This window comes from Acipenser ruthenus, unplaced genomic scaffold (assembly GCF_902713425.1).
Source record: "Acipenser ruthenus unplaced genomic scaffold, fAciRut3.2 maternal haplotype, whole genome shotgun sequence".
In the NCBI taxonomy this organism is placed as follows: Eukaryota; Metazoa; Chordata; class Actinopteri; order Acipenseriformes; family Acipenseridae; genus Acipenser; species Acipenser ruthenus.
The window spans coordinates 198,117-215,326 of record NW_026708728.1 but is presented as its reverse complement, the minus strand read 5'-3'; the positions used below and the strand labels follow the sequence as shown (position 1 = coordinate 215,326).

The following is a 17,210-nucleotide window of genomic DNA, read 5'->3' as shown; positions in this document are numbered from 1 at the left end:
CTGCTGAATAATGTTCCCTTGTTAACATATTGAATTCCACCCCCTCTATATAGAATGAACTCCCTCAGCTTCATAGAGTCCAATGAAAGCTGCTGAATAATGTTCCCTTGTTAACATATTGAATTCCACCCCCTCTATATAGAATGAACTCCCTCAGCTTCATAGAGTCCAATGAAAGCTGCTGAATAATGTTCCCTTGTTAACATATTGAATTCCACCCCCTCTATATAGAATGAACTCCCTCAGCTTCATAGAGTCCAATGAAAGCTGCTGAATAATGTTCCCTTGTTAACATATTGAATTCCACCCCCTCTATATAGAATGAACTCCCTCAGCTTCATAGAGTCCAATGAAAGCTGCTGAATAATGTTCCCTTGTTAACATATTGAATTCCACCCCCTCTATATAGAATGAACTCCCTCAGCTTCAGAGTCCAATGAAAGCTGCTGAATAATGTTCCCTTGTTAACATATTGAATTGTGATATCATTTTGTAGTTTATTTGATTACACGATGATGTTAAATAAAATATATAAATTATTATTATTATTTTTTAATGTCTCAATCCTAAAATTCTTAGTGATGCAAAACCTTTGACCTGCTGTAAACGGCAGACTGAACTTCTCGTAAGGTCCGCTAGATGTCGCCAGTTCACTCATTTGTGATTAGAATTTTCGGACACTTCATACATCGATTCGCTTTCATGGGGATGTTGCGAAGCCAGACCACGCCTACGCGCACCTGTGGAGCCCCGGGTTCAAATCTGGGGGACGGGTTTGTATAGCGCAGGGGTGTCCAACCAATCACGGTGCTGGAGGGTATGGTAAAGCATAGGGAAGCATTGTAAAGCACAGAGAGGTGTGGTAAAGCATAGGGAAGCATTGTAAAGCACAGAGAGGTGTGGTAAAGCATAGAGAAGCATTGTAAAGCACAGAGAGGTGTGGTAAAGCATAGGGAAGCATTGTAAAGCAAAGAGAGGTCTGGTAAAGCATAGGGAAGCATTGTAAAGCACAGAGAGGTGTGGTAAAGCATAGGGAAGCATTATAAAGCACAGAGAGGTCTGGTAAAGCATAGGGAAGCATTGTAAAGCACAGAGAGGTCTGGTAAAGCATAGGGAAGCATTGTAAAGTACAGAGAGGTCTGGTAAAGCATAGGGAAGCATTGTAAAGCACAGAGAGGTGTGGTAAAGCATAGGGAAGCATTATAAAGCACAGAGAGGTGTGGTAAAGCATAGGGAAGCATTGTAAAGCACAGAGAGGTCTGGTAAAGCATAGGGAAGCATTGTAAAGCACAGAGAGGGTTGGTAAAGCATAAACTAACTTATAACAGTTTCCAGAATTATATTTTAAGGTGAAATAGGCAGACTACCAGTTGGATAATGTGATAAAAATATATATATATATATATATAAATTATACTAGACATATTGGATAGTTTGGAGATATGGGGTTAAGCTGAACGAAAACTGAAGACTAATTAAAAACAAACTGATAAAAAGAAAGAACTTAAACTGGAAAGGAAGAAGAAAAAAACTAAAACAAGAAAGAAAGAAAGAAAGAAAGAAAGAAAGAAAGAAAGAAAGAAAGAAAGAAAGAAAGAAAGAAAGAAAGAAAGAAAGAGCGCAGTTCTGTGTGCGTGTGTTCGTGCCAGCAGCCGGATGCCCCGTGTTTGGAGCGCAGAGGATGTTGGCCGGTCCCTGATCCTCGCCGCCGTTTTGTCCCGCAGCTGTTTGTTATTGTCCTGTGCTCTCGCTTTCACCTCTTTTCATTCCTTCTCTCTCTCTCTCTCTCTCTCCCTCTCTCTTCTTTTTAAAATACAAGTCCCGCTTGTATTTTTTATTGATTTATTTATTTTTAACTTGAACTAAGCACCTTGTCTTTATAAAACACAAAACAACATCCGACAGCCGCTTTCACGAGGAAAATTAATCGTCTTGTAGAAAATAGTGTCGTTTCAGCTCGAGCTCGGCACAGCAGTGTTCCGGTCTATTTAAGAAGTCTTGAAGTCTTGGCTCCTGCTGTCCCGGGACTGGAAAGATGCCGCGATACAGCGAATCACACACACACAAAAAAAAAAAAAAAAAAAAATCAATTGTGTAAAATTTGAAAAAAAATTCTAGGAAGAAGCAGTGAAACCAAGAATGGATCAAACTGCTGTGCAACGAGAGTCTTATTTCCATCTCTGTGAAATATATATTATTATTTATTTCTTAGCAGAGGCCCTTATCCAGGGTGACTTACATTTGTTACAAGATATCACATTATTTTTACATACAATTCCCCATTTATACAGTTGGGTTTTTACTGGAGCAATCTAGGTAAAGTACCTTGCTCAAGGGTACAGCAGCAGTGTCCCCCACCTGGGATTGAACCCATGAGTCCAGAGCCCTAACCGCTACTCCACACTTATATATAAACAATTATCTATAATTGTTAAAAGCGGGTTGTATAAGTGAACACACCGTGTGTTTAAATAAGGAATCCACACGACACGCGGGTTCATTCACACAGTTTCTCTCCAGAGTTCATGGTCTGGATGGTTTGAATTCCTATTCCTCCTACTGTTTTCCATTGTGGCGTTGTGCCTCCAGCCAGTATAGTAGAGAGGGTGACACTGGTCTTGAAAAACCACTAAATAAAAACAGTGTGGGTTATAATCGGGGGGTCGCTTCAGAGGATTTGAGAAATAAACCGTTTTCAAATTATTATTATTATTATTATTATTATTATTATTATTATTTTTAATAATAATAATTCATCACAGAGACAACTATAGTGAGCCTCGTCTCAGCCAAAGGACGGAGCACAAGGAGATTAGATTGTAACCAGGAGGTCCCCGGTTCAAATCCCACCTCAGCCACTGACTCACTGTGTGACCCTGAGCAAGTCACTTCACCTCCTTGTGCTCCGTCTTTCGGGTGAGACGTTGTTGTAAGTGACTCTGCAGCTGATGCATAGTTCACACCCCCTAGTCTCTGTAAGTCGCCTTGGATAAAGGCGTCTGCTGAATAAACACATATTATTATTATTATTATTATTAGTAGTAGTAGTTGTAGTATGATGGTGACTGAGTCTAGTGCTGGAGATTTGGTTTCATAGTGTATTGTTTCGTGCGGTTAAAGTACTCGGGTAGTGTGTCACAGTGTGTTGTGCGTTGGGTGTAATTGCTTTGGCAAAAACTGAAAGTATAATCTTCACATGAAAGCCAATAAAAAACGCTTTTGAAATCCAGAGAGAGAGAGAGAGAGAGAGAGAGAGAGAGAAAGAGAGATAGAGATGTTCTGAATGACTGAACTTAAAATATCACGTTTTAAAGTCACTAGAAAGTTAATAAAGACTGTGATTGGAGAGAGAGAGAGAGAGAGAGAGAGATAGAGAGAGAGAGAGAGAGAGAGAGAGAGAGAGAGAGAGAGAGAGAGAGAGAGAGAGAGAGAGAGAGTGAACCGATTTGTTTTATTCTTGCAACTAAATCTCTCGGGGCAGCAGTGGCAACAGTAATGTATGAAAACGCATTGAAAACCGATTTTTAATCTCACTGCGAATCAATTCTAATGAGTTTTGGTCGATTGTTAAACGTTTTTGATCAATTAGAATGAGTTTTAATGAACTGTAAACAGCTGTAACTGATTTTGTTATATATATGAGTGTGTGTTTGTACATTTTAGGAATATGGACCTTTGATGGACGTTTAATTTGAAGAATTCTTTTTTAAAAAGATAGGTTACAATGTGAAATGATTTGTACAATGTGTTGTTTGTCTGGATCGGCAAAGCATTTTTTTCTAGCAAGTGCACAGCGAATGTTTTTTTTTTCAAATAAACGAAATTAAGGACAACGTTTTTTTAAAAAAAATAAATAAACAAAAAGGCGTTGGCTTGACTGTTTTGTCAATTTATGCTTTAACGTCTGGTGAATTCCTGGAAGACAAACATTGCTACTGCGTTGATTAAAAGGTAAGACGTAATTTTAAATGAATTGTCATTCTATTTTTAATGGTTCACATTTCACAGGCAAACACTGAACGGGGGAACGCTGAGTAAAGTTGAGTAAAGTTGAGTAAAAGTCTTAACTTAATGTGAAGTACCGTATTCAAACTGATACGGAAACAACAGGCGCACCTGTGTGTGAAAACGTGAGACCGCTTTGTGCTTTGATCAGGCGTCTTAAACAACTTCTAAAAAGTCTCCTGCGTTTGATCGTGTGTGGCTCCGTGTTCCTTTCCTCTGACTGTTTGAAATTAATTGCATGTGTGGCCTATTTAGAGTCGTCAGTTAAATTAGACCAGCACAAATTTGCTGTATTTTGACAATGATTTCACACGCACAACAGATCAAAACTACAGAAGCAATGGGATGTTCTAATACATTAGCACACGGCTGTATATATATCGTTTTTGACATTTTTTATAGCTTGATACCTTAAGAACATAAAACACATTTCTTAGGCCGTTCAGTCCATCAGCGATCGTCTTGTGCCCATAGCGGCTGATCGATCTCAGAACTTTGTCAAGTCGGGTCTTCAAGGATCTCGTTGATTCTGCCTCGACAGCATGACTAGGTGACCCTAGACAGCCCCTTCCATCCCCTCACCCCTCTCTGTGTGAAGAATAGGTGTCTCCTTCTCTCTCTGCTAGACATTAAAAGGGACAGCGGTGAACGAACGGTTTGTGAATATGACCCAAATCCACTTTTTAACAGAAAGCTTTTAGGAGACACAGCGATTGGAATGGAGATTGGAGTTTCCAAAGATCTAGTGAAATGCGAGATATGAAAAAATCAAACAGCGGGTGGCTCCCTTGTGGCTTCCTTTTGTAAATCCTTTACTGTGAATAAAGTTTGTTTGGGAAAAAGTTTTCTAGTGCAATGCAATACTCCCCCCCCTCCCCCACACACACTCCCTTGAGAACAAACTTTATTCACAGACAAGGGTGGTGTAAACTGGGCCATGGTTTTATTGATCAGAAAGTATAGAAATGTCAGCAGGAATATTTGTGTTTTGAAGTCAGTTGTTAGGTTGTGTAGCTTTTAATTGATAATCTGTAGGTTTTCCATAGTAAAAGCATAGTATAGTGTAATAACGCAGGGTAAAGCATAGGGAAGCATTGTAAAGCACAGAGAGGTGTGGTAAAGCATAGGGAAGCATTGTAAAGCACAGAGAGGTCTGGTAAAGCATAGGGAAGCATTGTAAAGCACAGAGAGGTGTGGTAAAGCATAGGGAAGCATTGTAAAGCACAGAGAGGTCTGGTAAAGCATAGGGAAGCATTGTAAAGCACAGAGCACAGAGAGGTGTGGTAAAGCATAGGGAAGCATTGTAAAGCACAGAGAGGTCTGGTAAAGCATAGGGAAGCATTGTAAAGCACAATGTGACAAAACATGGTGCAATGACTGAGTGTGATGAGGTGTGTTTCTATAGAACAGAATTCCCTTTCAAAGATCCAGTCGCAAATTCTGACTGTTCTTGTACAGCTGTGGCCAAAAGTTTAGCATCATCTAGAATTTTAGGATTGAGACATAATTTTAAAAAAATACTATATTAACATCATTTTGATATTTTATTTTAACATCATGTAATCAAAGGAACCACAAAATGATATTGCATAAGTATATACCGAAAGCCATCACAGTAGTACAGTGGTGTTTCATGTTAGTTTTTCGTTATCTGGGAAAACTACAAAGTGGTGGTGTGCAATTCAATCTGTGGAGTAGTGGTTAGAGCTCTGGACTCTTGACTGGAGGGTCGTGGGTTTAATCCCAGGTGGGGGGACACTGTTGCTGTACCCTTGAGCAAGGTACTTTACCTAGATTGCTCCAGTAAAAACCCAACTGTATAAATGGGGAATTGTATGTAAAAATAATGTGATATCTTGTAACAATTGTAAGTTGCCCTGGATATATTATTATTAGTTTATTTAGCAGACACCTTTATCCAAGGCGACTTACAGAGACTAGGGTGTGTGAACTATGCATCAGCTGCAGAGTTGCTTACAATTACATCTCACCTGAAAGACGGAGCACAAGGAGGTGAAGTGACTTGCTCAGGGTCACACAATGAGTCAGTGGCTGAGGTGGGATTTGAACCGGGGACCTCCTGGTTACAAGCCCTTTTCTATATAATATAATAATAATAATAACATTATCCAGCAGCTTTCATTTGGCAGGCTTCGTTCAACTTGATGAAGCAAATTTAGTTCATTCTATATAGAGGGTGATGACGCAAAGCTATTGGCTACAGCTGTAGACTTTTAATGGTGTGTCAATGCCAGTAAGAAATCTCCCAGAAATCTTGACTCGATAGATTTTAACCCTTTCATGCATGAAATATGGAAAACATGAATGGGTCTAAGCCCTTTGCAGGCTTTTTCATTGAAACATCTAAAAATATATAGATATATATTTAAAATAGTATATGTTGCGGTAAAACACTTTGAGAATTGAGAACTCCTCTGTTTTTGTGATGGTGTAAGAGTTAAGGTTTGGCAAAAAAAAGTTCTTGTTGGACAATTCAGTCGCTCACTGGAATACAAATGAAGCCTCTTTGTCAATGATATATCTCTCCCCCTATCCCTCCCCCTCTCTCTCTCTCTCGCTCCCTTGCTCTCTCTCTCTCTCCCTCTCTAACACACAGAGCCTGTCTTTGTAAGTGAACCTTTTGTTTCCTTTCCCTGTGGCCCAGACAAAGGGAGCATTTAGGCCCCTCGTCCACTGTGTGTTTGGACAGAGGAGAAGAGAGAGAGAGGGAGGGAGGGAAAGGGAGAGAGAGAAGGGTGGAGGGAAAGGGAGAGATAGAGAAGGAAAGAAATAGAGAGGGCAAATGAAAGAGGGAGAGAGAGACGGCTGGATGGTGAGAACATAAGAGAGAGGAGAATGAGGAACACATCTAGTGTGGTAGTTTAATTAATTCAGAATATATCAGAGGCCATTGCCCTATCAACGATGGCCTCTTCTCTGCACCCATTCGCCCTGAATAAGGTGATATAAGTTAATGAGACTGAATTAAACTTTTTTTTTTGTTCTTAGTGGCTATTCATGCAAATCTCTCTGAAGTAAAGAAACAACTGCTTGGGGTTTGAGATGAGTGATCGCTGCTTTTCTGAAGGCTCTGCGGAGAACAGCGATCCACACAAACCCAAGCGGCTGTTTCTTCACTCGTTTCACTCTGAAGGATGAAGCAGCCCGATCGACACCAGTGAACCTCGCCTGCGGATAGCTCCGTCCGAATAAATCGAATTTTCTGATAATCGAATAATCAAGTAACCCTGAATGATTTAGTTTTTGATGATCATGAGACAGAAATGAGCCTCAAACCCGCTTGTCAGACCTCTTTGTGCTTTAATCAGGCGTCTTAAACAACTTCTAAAAAGCCTCCTGCGTTTGATCGCGTGTGGCTCCGTGTTCTTTTCCTCTGACTCTTTGAAATGAATTGCACGTGTGAACTCTAGTTTGCAAGACTATTTCCCCAGATTTTCAGTTCCGGTGGTTTGATTTCACACGCACAACAAATCAAAACTACAGAAGCAACGGGGGAGTGGTGTTCTAATAAATTATTGCTGCTGTATGAGAGATGACTTGTTTTGATGTCGAACAGATTAAAAAAAGTACCCACAAGAAGTGAAAAAGGTCGTATTGATAGTAATCTGGTGTCCCATGTTACAAAGATCCCGTGCCAGGGGGTCGTGAGAGGATTTGCCTGTTGTCGGAAATTCAAGGAACAAACCCAGAAGCCGCGTTGAAAAAGGAAAACAAAACGAGGAATGTTTTCAAAGCCAAGTTTATGCGATAAAAATCGGTCCTTTCTTTCTTTGTAAAGGCAGAATGGAAACGACTCTGTAGAATAAAAGGTAAGAGTCAGGAGGGAAATTATCTAATTACTGCCCACGCAGGACTGAGCTTTCAAGTCTCTTGGCAGCGGTGAGGTAATGTGAGAAAGATAATGCTGAGGGAAGAGAGGGATGGAGAGAGGGCGGAAGGAGGATAGGAGAGAGGATGGGAAAGGGAGAAGGAGCAGGGGAGGGGAGAAAGGGGAGGAGAGAAAGAGAAAGGTGGGAGGAGGAGAGAAAGAGAGGGAGGGGAGAAAGGGAAAGGTAGGAGGATCTCTTCAATCGATCTATCCTACACATCTATATATATATATAGTATTTCTTTTTTTCTTTCTTTCTGGGGTGTTCAAACATGGTCCTCTATCTGGTCCACAGCAGTGTGGAGTAGTGGTTAGGGCTCTGGACTCTTGACCAGAGGGTCGTGGGTTCAATCCCAGGTGGGGGGACACTGCTGCTGTACCCTTGAGCAAGGTACTTTACCTAGATTGCTCCAGTAAAAACCCAACTGTATAAATGGGTAATTGTATGTAAAAATAATGTGATATCTTGTAAAAATTGTGTCGCCCTGGATAAGGGCGTCTGCTAAGAAATAAATAATAATAATAATAATATTTATCTATTTCTCTTTCAGAATGTCCTCCCCCACTCCTCCCTCCTCTCCCCAGAAGGTCTGCTACAGCCAGACCACCCAGACCGACGTTCTCAAGCCGTTGCTAGGCAACGCGGGGGCCCAGAACTCCGCCTCCGCTCTGAGGCGCAGGAGGCGTGTCCTGTCGAAGGATGGGCGGAGCAACGTGCGGATCGATCACGTGACCGGGCGCGGCGCCCTCTACCTGAGGGACCTCTGGACCACGTTCCTGGACATGCAGTGGCGCTACAAGCTCTTCCTGTTCTCTGCCACGTTTGCTGGGACGTGGTTTTTCTTTGGAGTTCTGTGGTATCTGGTGGCGCTGGTCCATGGGGACTTACTGGGTAACAATATAGCGGAAACACTTTCCATTATGAGTCTCGAATGACTGTGTGTTTGCTTAGCAGTTACTGAATATATACATGTCCGCTTACACATCAATAAAATGTTATTATGGAGAGGTACAATGTACTGAATGTGCAAGTCTTTCTGCATGATATACGTAAGTACACAATTGTATCAGAAAAGGGTTAGGATTGGGGCTGGGTTTAGGGTTAGACTTAGGGATAGGGTTGGGGCTGGGTTTAGGGTTAGGTTTATAGCTTAAATAAGAGGCTGTGTGGTCCAGTGGTTAAAGGAAAGGGCTTGTAACCAGGAGGTCCCCGGTTCAAATCCCACCTCAGCCACTGACTCATTGTGGGACCCTGAGCAAGTCACTTCACCTCCTCGTGCTCCGTCTTTCGGGTGAGACGTAGTTGTAAGCGACTCTGCAGCTGATGCATAGCTCACACACCCGAGTCTCTGTAAGTCGGATAAAGGCGTCTGCTAAATAAACAAATAATAATAATAAATAAAAGCTGTACTATTTATAAGAATGATAAGAATTCAAAGACATTTGAACTAAGAAAAAACCCAACAACCGACAAACTCTGTTCTTAACCTCGTTTTTTTTTTTTTCCTAGAATTCGACCCTCCTTCGAACCACACCCCCTGTGTGATGCAGGTCCAGACGCTGACCGGCGCGTTCCTCTTCTCCCTGGAGTCGCAAACCACCATCGGCTACGGTTTCCGCTGCATCACCGAGGAGTGCCCGGTAGCCATCATCCTCCTGATCGTCCAGCTGGTCCTCACTATGGTCCTGGAGATATTCATCACCGGCACCTTCCTGGCTAAAGTGGCCCGGCCGAAAAAGCGCGGGGAGACGGTGAAGTTCAGCCAGCACGCGGTGATCTCTGACCACGACGGCCGGCCCTGCCTCATGATCCGAGTCGCCAACATGAGGAAGAGCCTCCTGATCGGCTGTCAGGTGACCGGGAAGCTCCTCCAAACCTCCGTGACGAAAGAAGGAGAGACGGTGAGGCTGGACCAGAGGAACGTGTCCTTCAGCGTGGACACGTCCACCGACAGCCCCTTCCTCATCCTGCCGCTCACGTTCTGTCACGTGATCGACGACGACAGTCCCTTCCGCGCGTGGGCGGCCAAAGGTGATCATTGAGGTTATTTTTATAATGCTTAATTTACGCGATCACTCATCTATGAGTTTATTTATGCATGTGTGTGTATAGATAGATAGATTGTAGATTATTATTATTATTTATTAGCAGACGTCCTTATCCAGGGCGACTTACAATTGTTACAAGATATCACATTATACATTATTTCACATTATACAGATATCACATTATTTTTACATACAATTACCCATTTATACAGTTGGGTTTTTACTGGAGCAATCTAGGTAAAGTACCTTGCTCAAGGGTACAACAGCAGTGTCCCACACTGGGGATTGAACCCACAACCCTCCGGTCAAGAGTCCAGAGCCCTAACCACTACTCCACACTGCTGCCCACTGCTATAGATAGATAGATAGATAGATAGATAGAGATTATAGTTATCTAGATAGATAGATAGATAGATAGAGATTATAGTTATCTATATAGATAGATAGATAGATAGATAGATAGATAGATAGATAGATAGATAGATAGATAGATAGATAGATAGATTATAGTGTCTTGAGTTTTTCTCAGTGTGGTCAATCAGGTTATGTACTTATGGTACTCGGGACCCTAAGTTAAACACAGACTTTCTCTTTCAACTAAATCCAGGGCAGGATAACCCTGCTTCCCCCTCTGTTCCCAAGACCCAATCACAATCCACACCCTTTGTCCGCATCACAAGGGTATCCGTGGATTATAAAAAATAACAGATGGGCCTCTTCAGTGAGTCACAGGAAAACAATTCCATCTCGGGTTTCTGTGACAGTTTGTAAACTCCACCTTCGCTCTCGTAGTTTATGACATCACAGAAACCCTAGATGGAATTATTTTCCTGTAACTCACTGAAGCCCATCTATTATTCTCTCTCTCTCTCTCTCTCTCTTGCTCTCTCTCTCTGTCTCTCTCTCTCTCTCTCTCTCTCTCTCTCTCTATGTATATATATATATATATATATATATGTGTGTTTTTCAGTAGGTAGAGTTCATGCATTTCTGAGGCTGGTATTCTCTCATTATATAATTATCCACATGTTAAACATTTTGATAGAATTGTGCAATCTTCACCCGATACAATCTGACGTCCCTTTTCTTCACAGGAGGTGGCTGGACAGACCCGGACCTGGCTGATTTCGAGCTGCTGGTCATCATGAGCGCCACGGTGGAGCCCACTAGCGCCACCTGTCAGGTCCGTACCTCCTACTTACCGGACGAGATCCTGTGGGGCTACGCGTTCCCTCCTGTCGTGTCTTTATCGGCCAACGGCAAATACGTGGCCGACTTTTCCTTCTTCGACAAGGTGGCCAAGACCCAAACCCCGCCCTCTTTCAAGAAGCCGCCGCCCCCCAGCCCGAGCCCCGCCCCCCGCACTGGCCCCGCCCCCCGCTACGTCACTTCCTCCGGGAGCGACACAGACGCGGAGAAGGTGAAGCTGGAGCGGAGTTATCGGGCGCGTTCCAGCAGTGCTGACAGAGCTCGAGGCAGAGGGAGAGAAAGAAGTCCTCTCAGCGTTAGGATTAGTAATGTTTGAGGGGGGTCCTGTACGAAGGAATGCATGTTTGAATTCATGAAAGGGTAATCAGCAAGGCTTCTAATGAGAAACGCTTCTTGACTCTCCAGAGTCCCGTTTCATTCCTCTGTCGATTTCATATAGAGAGTATTATGATCTGGAATCCACAATATAGTACAGCTGTGGACAGACGTTGTGCATCACCTAGAATTTTATATATATATATATATATATATATATATATATATATATATATATATATGAACATAATTTTAGATATTTTATTTAACATCATGTAATCTAATATACAAAATGATAGTCTACCGGAAGCCATAATAGTAGTACAGTCTTATTTCATGTTAGATTTCGGAAATGCCCAGTTTTTCTGTTAAAGTATATGGAAAACTACAAAGCGCTGGGTGTGGAATTCAATATGTAAACAAGGGAACATTATTCAGCAGCTTTCATTGGACTCTATGAAGCTGAGGGAGTTCATTCTATATAGAGGGGGTGGAATTCAATATGTTACCAAGGGAACATTATTCAGCAGCTTTCATTGGACTCTATGAAGCTGAGGGAGTTCATTCTATATAGAGGGGGTGGAATTCAATATGTTAACAAGGGAACATTATTCAGCAGCTTTCATTGGACTCTATGAAGCTGAGGGAGTTCATTCTATATAGAGGGGGTGGAATTCAATATGTTAACAAGGGAACATTATTCAGCAGCTTTCATTGGACTCTATGAAGCTGAGGGAGTTCATTCTATAGGGTGATGATGCAATATGTTTGGCCATAGCTGCATATCCACTGGGCTACTTGAATAATGAATAATAAGATTTAATGACGATTATTTTGTTAAGAGAAAAATTAAACGAGACAGGGAGACTGTATTCATCAACTATGAAATGCAATTATTCTTCATTGAAGAACCAGAGTGCTGCTGTGCTTTTGGTCTTGTATCAGGATACGAACGATACAGACCTCTGTTACGATACCATATGGAAAGAAAGCATCGCAATTCATCCAAACTCAGCGAATCAGTACACCCCTCTATTCACTATGCAGCAGATATTAGACAGAACGAAACCCTAAACGCTACTAAAATAATCACCAAGGATGTCAACGAATATATACACGCTCTGAAGGTCTTCGTCACAACGGCTGAAAATTCCTAATGAATCCCGGCTGAGTCCCACAGGAATAACAGCCGGATGTCTTCCGCCCTTCCCTTGAGTTCTGATGTCCTTCGTTTTGAGTCCAGCCCTTGTTAATTCAGGTGGATTTAATTACCTCGCATTCATTCCACGTTGCTTTGTAACAGCCGACGTTGATCGCGTGTCTCAAGCAGGCATTCGTTCTCGGATTAACCCTTCCCACAATCCCCTGGGTGTGAATGCCTGCCTCATTATGCATGTGATCAACAAGGCGGGATGGCATTTATATAAAGCGGAAAGCTAGAGAAAAGTTTCTTGGTTTGGGTTTTCGGCAAATGATAATCTTTCCCCTCAGTTAATCTCCCTTCTAAATATGGGATGTAAGCCACTGACTCCCTGTGTGTGTGTGACCCTGAGCAAGTCACTGAACCTCCTTGTGCTCCGTCCTTCGGACGAGACGTCAAACAAACAAGCTCCTATTGGAAGTGATTCTGCAGCAGCCACTGACTCCCTGTGTGTGTGTGACCCTGAGCAAGTCACTGAACCTCCTTGTGCTCCGTCCTTCGGATGAGACGTCAAACAAACAAGCTCCTATTGGAAGTGACTCTGCAGCAGCCACTGACTCCCTGTGTGTGTGTGTGACCCTGAGTAAGTCACTGAACCTCCCTGTGCTCCGTCCTTCGGACGAGACGTCAAACAAACGAGCTCCTATTGGAAGTGACTCTGCAGCAGCCACTGACTCCCTGTGTGTGTGTGACCCTGAGCAAGTCACTGAACCTCCTTGTGCTCCGTCCTTCAGGATGAGACGTCAAACAAACAAGCTCCTATTGGAAGTGACTCTGCAGCAGCAGCAGCAGCAGTTGTTGATGATGCAGAGTTCACCCCCCTGGTCTCTGGAAGTCGCTTTGGATAACAGTGTCTGCTAAATGACTAACTCATAATGACACTGCAGTAGGTCAACTAAATCTAACTGAATTTAACCCAGCTTTCAATAACTGAACGATTAAAAGCACAAAAGGTTAGGAGTCAGAATTTAGCTCCGATCACCCATTTACTTGAAACAGAACCCTGTTCTTTAAACTACTGTAGTACTCTGCAATATACGGCAGTCTACCCTCGTACCCAACTTCTGTGCACTATACCTCATCGTAGAGACTGATCGCATAATATATTGCACACTATAACCTTAACCCTAATTCTAAACACCCTGTTCTGGTACAAAAAAATGTTTTAATCCTGTATTTTGCAAAGAGCAGTATTTAAAATAAATGCTCGTTCTGTAACCCCAAGTCAGTGAATGCAGACAGTGTCTCTATTGTCAACCCCACACAACTGGACTGGGATTGGATCCAGAGAGAGAGAGACAGAGAGAGAGCGAGAGAGGGGGCTGTTTTTTCTTCACATGGTTTGAAGATCATGCTGCCACAAGCTCAGCCCACGTGCTCACTCTACTTTTCCTCTCTGTCCACCGGAATAGAAGCGCTGGGTTTTATCACAGCCACTTGAGCAGGTGGACGAGGGTTAGGAACGGGAGGGAGTGTGTACAGCAGCAACAGAAACCATTCAACACCAGAGGTATCGGATGGCATTGGGGGTGGATATATACAAACTGGACGGTCAACACTCTCCCTCCTTCCTCCCTCGCTCTTTTTTCTTTTGTTTTATTTAAACAGTGGAGCACACAGAAACTAAACTAAGGAAAACTATAGACAGTAATATATACACACACACACACACACACACACACACACACGCACATATATATATATATATACACACACAAAATGCTGGCCCATTACTGCTGATAGATAGATAGATAGATAGATTGATTGATTGATTGATTGATTGATTGATTGATCTCTGAGCTTGATTTGTGTGCTTATTGGAAATAGTAACTTTAACAAAACTGACATCAGTTGAAGAAGTAATCTCTGCCTGACCTGGAATTTATAAATTTTATGAACAACAGGAAATATAAACCATTTTAACAGGGAAACTAAAAACTTTATTTTTTTTTTGTATATGTCAGTTCTGGTACTTTTTCCTTGAAAATAAAGATGAACTGATTTTTTTAAATGCAATGTCGCCACCTGGAGTTGACAAGCGGTACTGCTCTGGATTCGAGACTCGGTGGAGACACCTGGTGGACAAAACTCGTCATTACACTGGATTTTTTAAAAAAAAATGTCAGTCAAACAACTCCAGACAGATTGACGTCCAGTCACAAAATGGAATTTCATGACTCTGCACACTGGATAAGAGAGAAGGAATACGTGAGATTTTAAAAGGTTTTATTTGATCCCTTTTCATGCATGAGTTTTTTTTTTTCATCCACATATGAGGTCACCATGCATGAAAGGGTTAATTGCTACATTTGAAACCGGAGAAGAAAACGAGGTTTCCTGCACCCCCTCGTGTTGAAAAGCAGTACTGCGTCTTCTTACGCGATAGAAACGATTCTGAAACAGAACACGATTGAAACGATTCTGAAACAGAACACGATAGAAACGATTCTGAAACAAAAGCAGGGTGAAAATGATAGGCACTATCAGAACCACGCTACCTACTCTTTAAAGGGTTAATTAGATACCCTTTTTTTTGCAATAGAAAACCCCACTATCAGCGAATATTGAAAAGGTTACACTGTGGTGTATAGGCTAAATATCACATGCTATTATTGAGTATATTTTCATAGCACAGAAATGTTAATTAAACTTACAGCACTTATGGGAAAAAGTATTGTTAATCATACTAAGCACTTTTTAATATATATATATATATATATATATATATATATATATATATATATATATATAGTCTAATAGTAAATATATATCTATATATATATTGTATAATAATGGATTTAAAAAAAAAAAAAAACTGTTGAAAATACCATATACCAGCAGTATAGATGTTTATAAAAATAAATGCAATAATTTTAATTTTTATGTGGAGGCGGGGGTGGGGGGGATAAATTTTATTAAAAAATAAGTTTTTAACAGATATTGTATTTAAATGTAGTGTTTATAGAAATCTATTTAATATGTTACACATTTGATCTTGATTTTCAGTTTTGTAGTTTTCAGCTTGAAACGTTCTAACTTTTAATTATGTGAAATGTATTATTTTCAATAAACAGATATGAATCTTATTAGCATTGAGTGTGTGTGTGGGGGGGGGGGTGTGTGTGATAGTAACTCCTTTAAAAAACGACGTTGTTGGGACGTCCCACTTTGTAAAACACCTTTTTAAGAACTAAATATTTAGTTTGTTGTCGACTTTCACCCTGTGTGGAGTTTTTTTCTGACTGGAGTTAAAGCACAGAGAGGTCTGTTAAAGCATAGGGAAGCATTGTAAAGCACAGAGAGGTCTGGTAAAGCATAGGGAAGCATTGTAAAGCACAGAGAGGTCTGGTAAAGCGTAGGGAAGCATTGTAAAGCACAGAGAGGTCTGGTAAAGCATAGGGAAGCATTGTAAAGCACAGAGAGGTCTGGTAAAGCATAGGGAAGCATTGTAAAGCACAGAGAGGTGTGGTAAAGCATAGGGAAGCATTGTAAAGCACAGAGAGGGATTGTAAAGCATAGGGAAGCATTGAAAAGCACAGAGAGGTCTGGTAAAGCATAGGGAAGCATTGTAAAGCACATAGAGGTGTGGTAAAGCATATGGAAGCATTGTAAGCACAAAGAGGTCTGGTCAAGCATAGGGAAGCATTGTAAAGCACAGAGAGGTCTGGTAAAGCATAGGGAAGCATTGTAAAGCACAGAGAGGTGTGGTAAAGCATAGGGAAGCATTGTAAAGCACAGAGGTGTGGTAAAGCATAAGGAAGCATTGTAAAGCACAGAGAGGTCTGGTAAAGCATAGGGAAGCATTGTAAAGCACAGAGAGGTGTGGTAAAGCATAGGGAAGCATTGTAAAGCACAGAGGTGTGGTAAAGCATAGGGAAGCATTGTAAAGCACAGAGAGGTCTGGTAAAGCATAGGGAAGCATTGCAAAGCACAGAGAGGTCTGGTAAAGCATAGGGAAGCATTGTAAAGCACAGAGAGGTCTGGTAAAGCATATTACATAACAGGGTAAACTAACCCTTATAAAAGTTCCCCACAGTACATTTAGAAACTCTAAAACGTAATTCAATGACTTCAGTTGAAGACATCGAGGACGACTGTTGTTGATGTAAAGCATATTTTTTTTTAAAAAGCTAGGGTCACCTCTGGTAAATGCAAAACGACCATGGGAAACGCATAGGGGAGAAAACTATAAATTCTTGAACTACCTTTAAAAAAACAAATGTCCATTAGGGAAACCAATTACCCGCGTCTTTTGAAACCAAAGGATCTGGCAACACCAAACTATAGCAGTTTTTACTAAATGCATTCGTTTTACACAGTGTCAATATGGGGCGTCTTCTTTCAAGCAAACCAGCCGTTTCCTGAATACTTTGAAACCTGTCCTTGCATTGCCATAGCAACCCCAGCAGTCCTGTTTCCTAGGCAACCGGTCTCCTGTCTATTGTTGATTTGGTAGAGCGGTTGTCAGGGCAACAGACGGCTGAAATGGAAAATAAACGACAAAGGATGTTCTCCTCTGTAAATATCGCACATTACTTACAG

The 17,210-nt window shown here is 41.6% G+C and overlaps 1 protein-coding gene across 3 annotated transcripts; it reads left to right on the top strand.

Moving 5' to 3' along the window:
* Positions 1-3,301: 3,301 nt before the first annotated feature.
* On the top strand, positions 3,302-15,754 carry LOC117410121 (ATP-sensitive inward rectifier potassium channel 10-like). 3 transcript variants are annotated; one of them, XM_034016539.3, is made up of 4 exons: positions 3,302-3,951; positions 8,446-8,786; positions 9,405-9,926; positions 11,038-15,754. In XM_034016539.3, exons 2-4 carry the CDS (start codon positions 8,447-8,449, stop codon positions 11,466-11,468), a joined length of 1,293 nt encoding a protein of 430 aa, XP_033872430.3. In that variant the 5' UTR covers positions 3,302-3,951; position 8,446; the 3' UTR covers positions 11,469-15,754. The 3 variants fall into 3 exon arrangements, with proteins under 3 accessions (XP_033872430.3, XP_058877632.1, XP_033872431.3); XM_059021649.1 differs by lacking the exon at positions 3,302-3,951 and adding an exon at positions 6,755-6,966; XM_034016540.3 differs by lacking the exon at positions 3,302-3,951 and adding an exon at positions 6,975-7,835.
* The last annotated feature ends 1,456 nt before the right edge of the window (positions 15,755-17,210 follow it).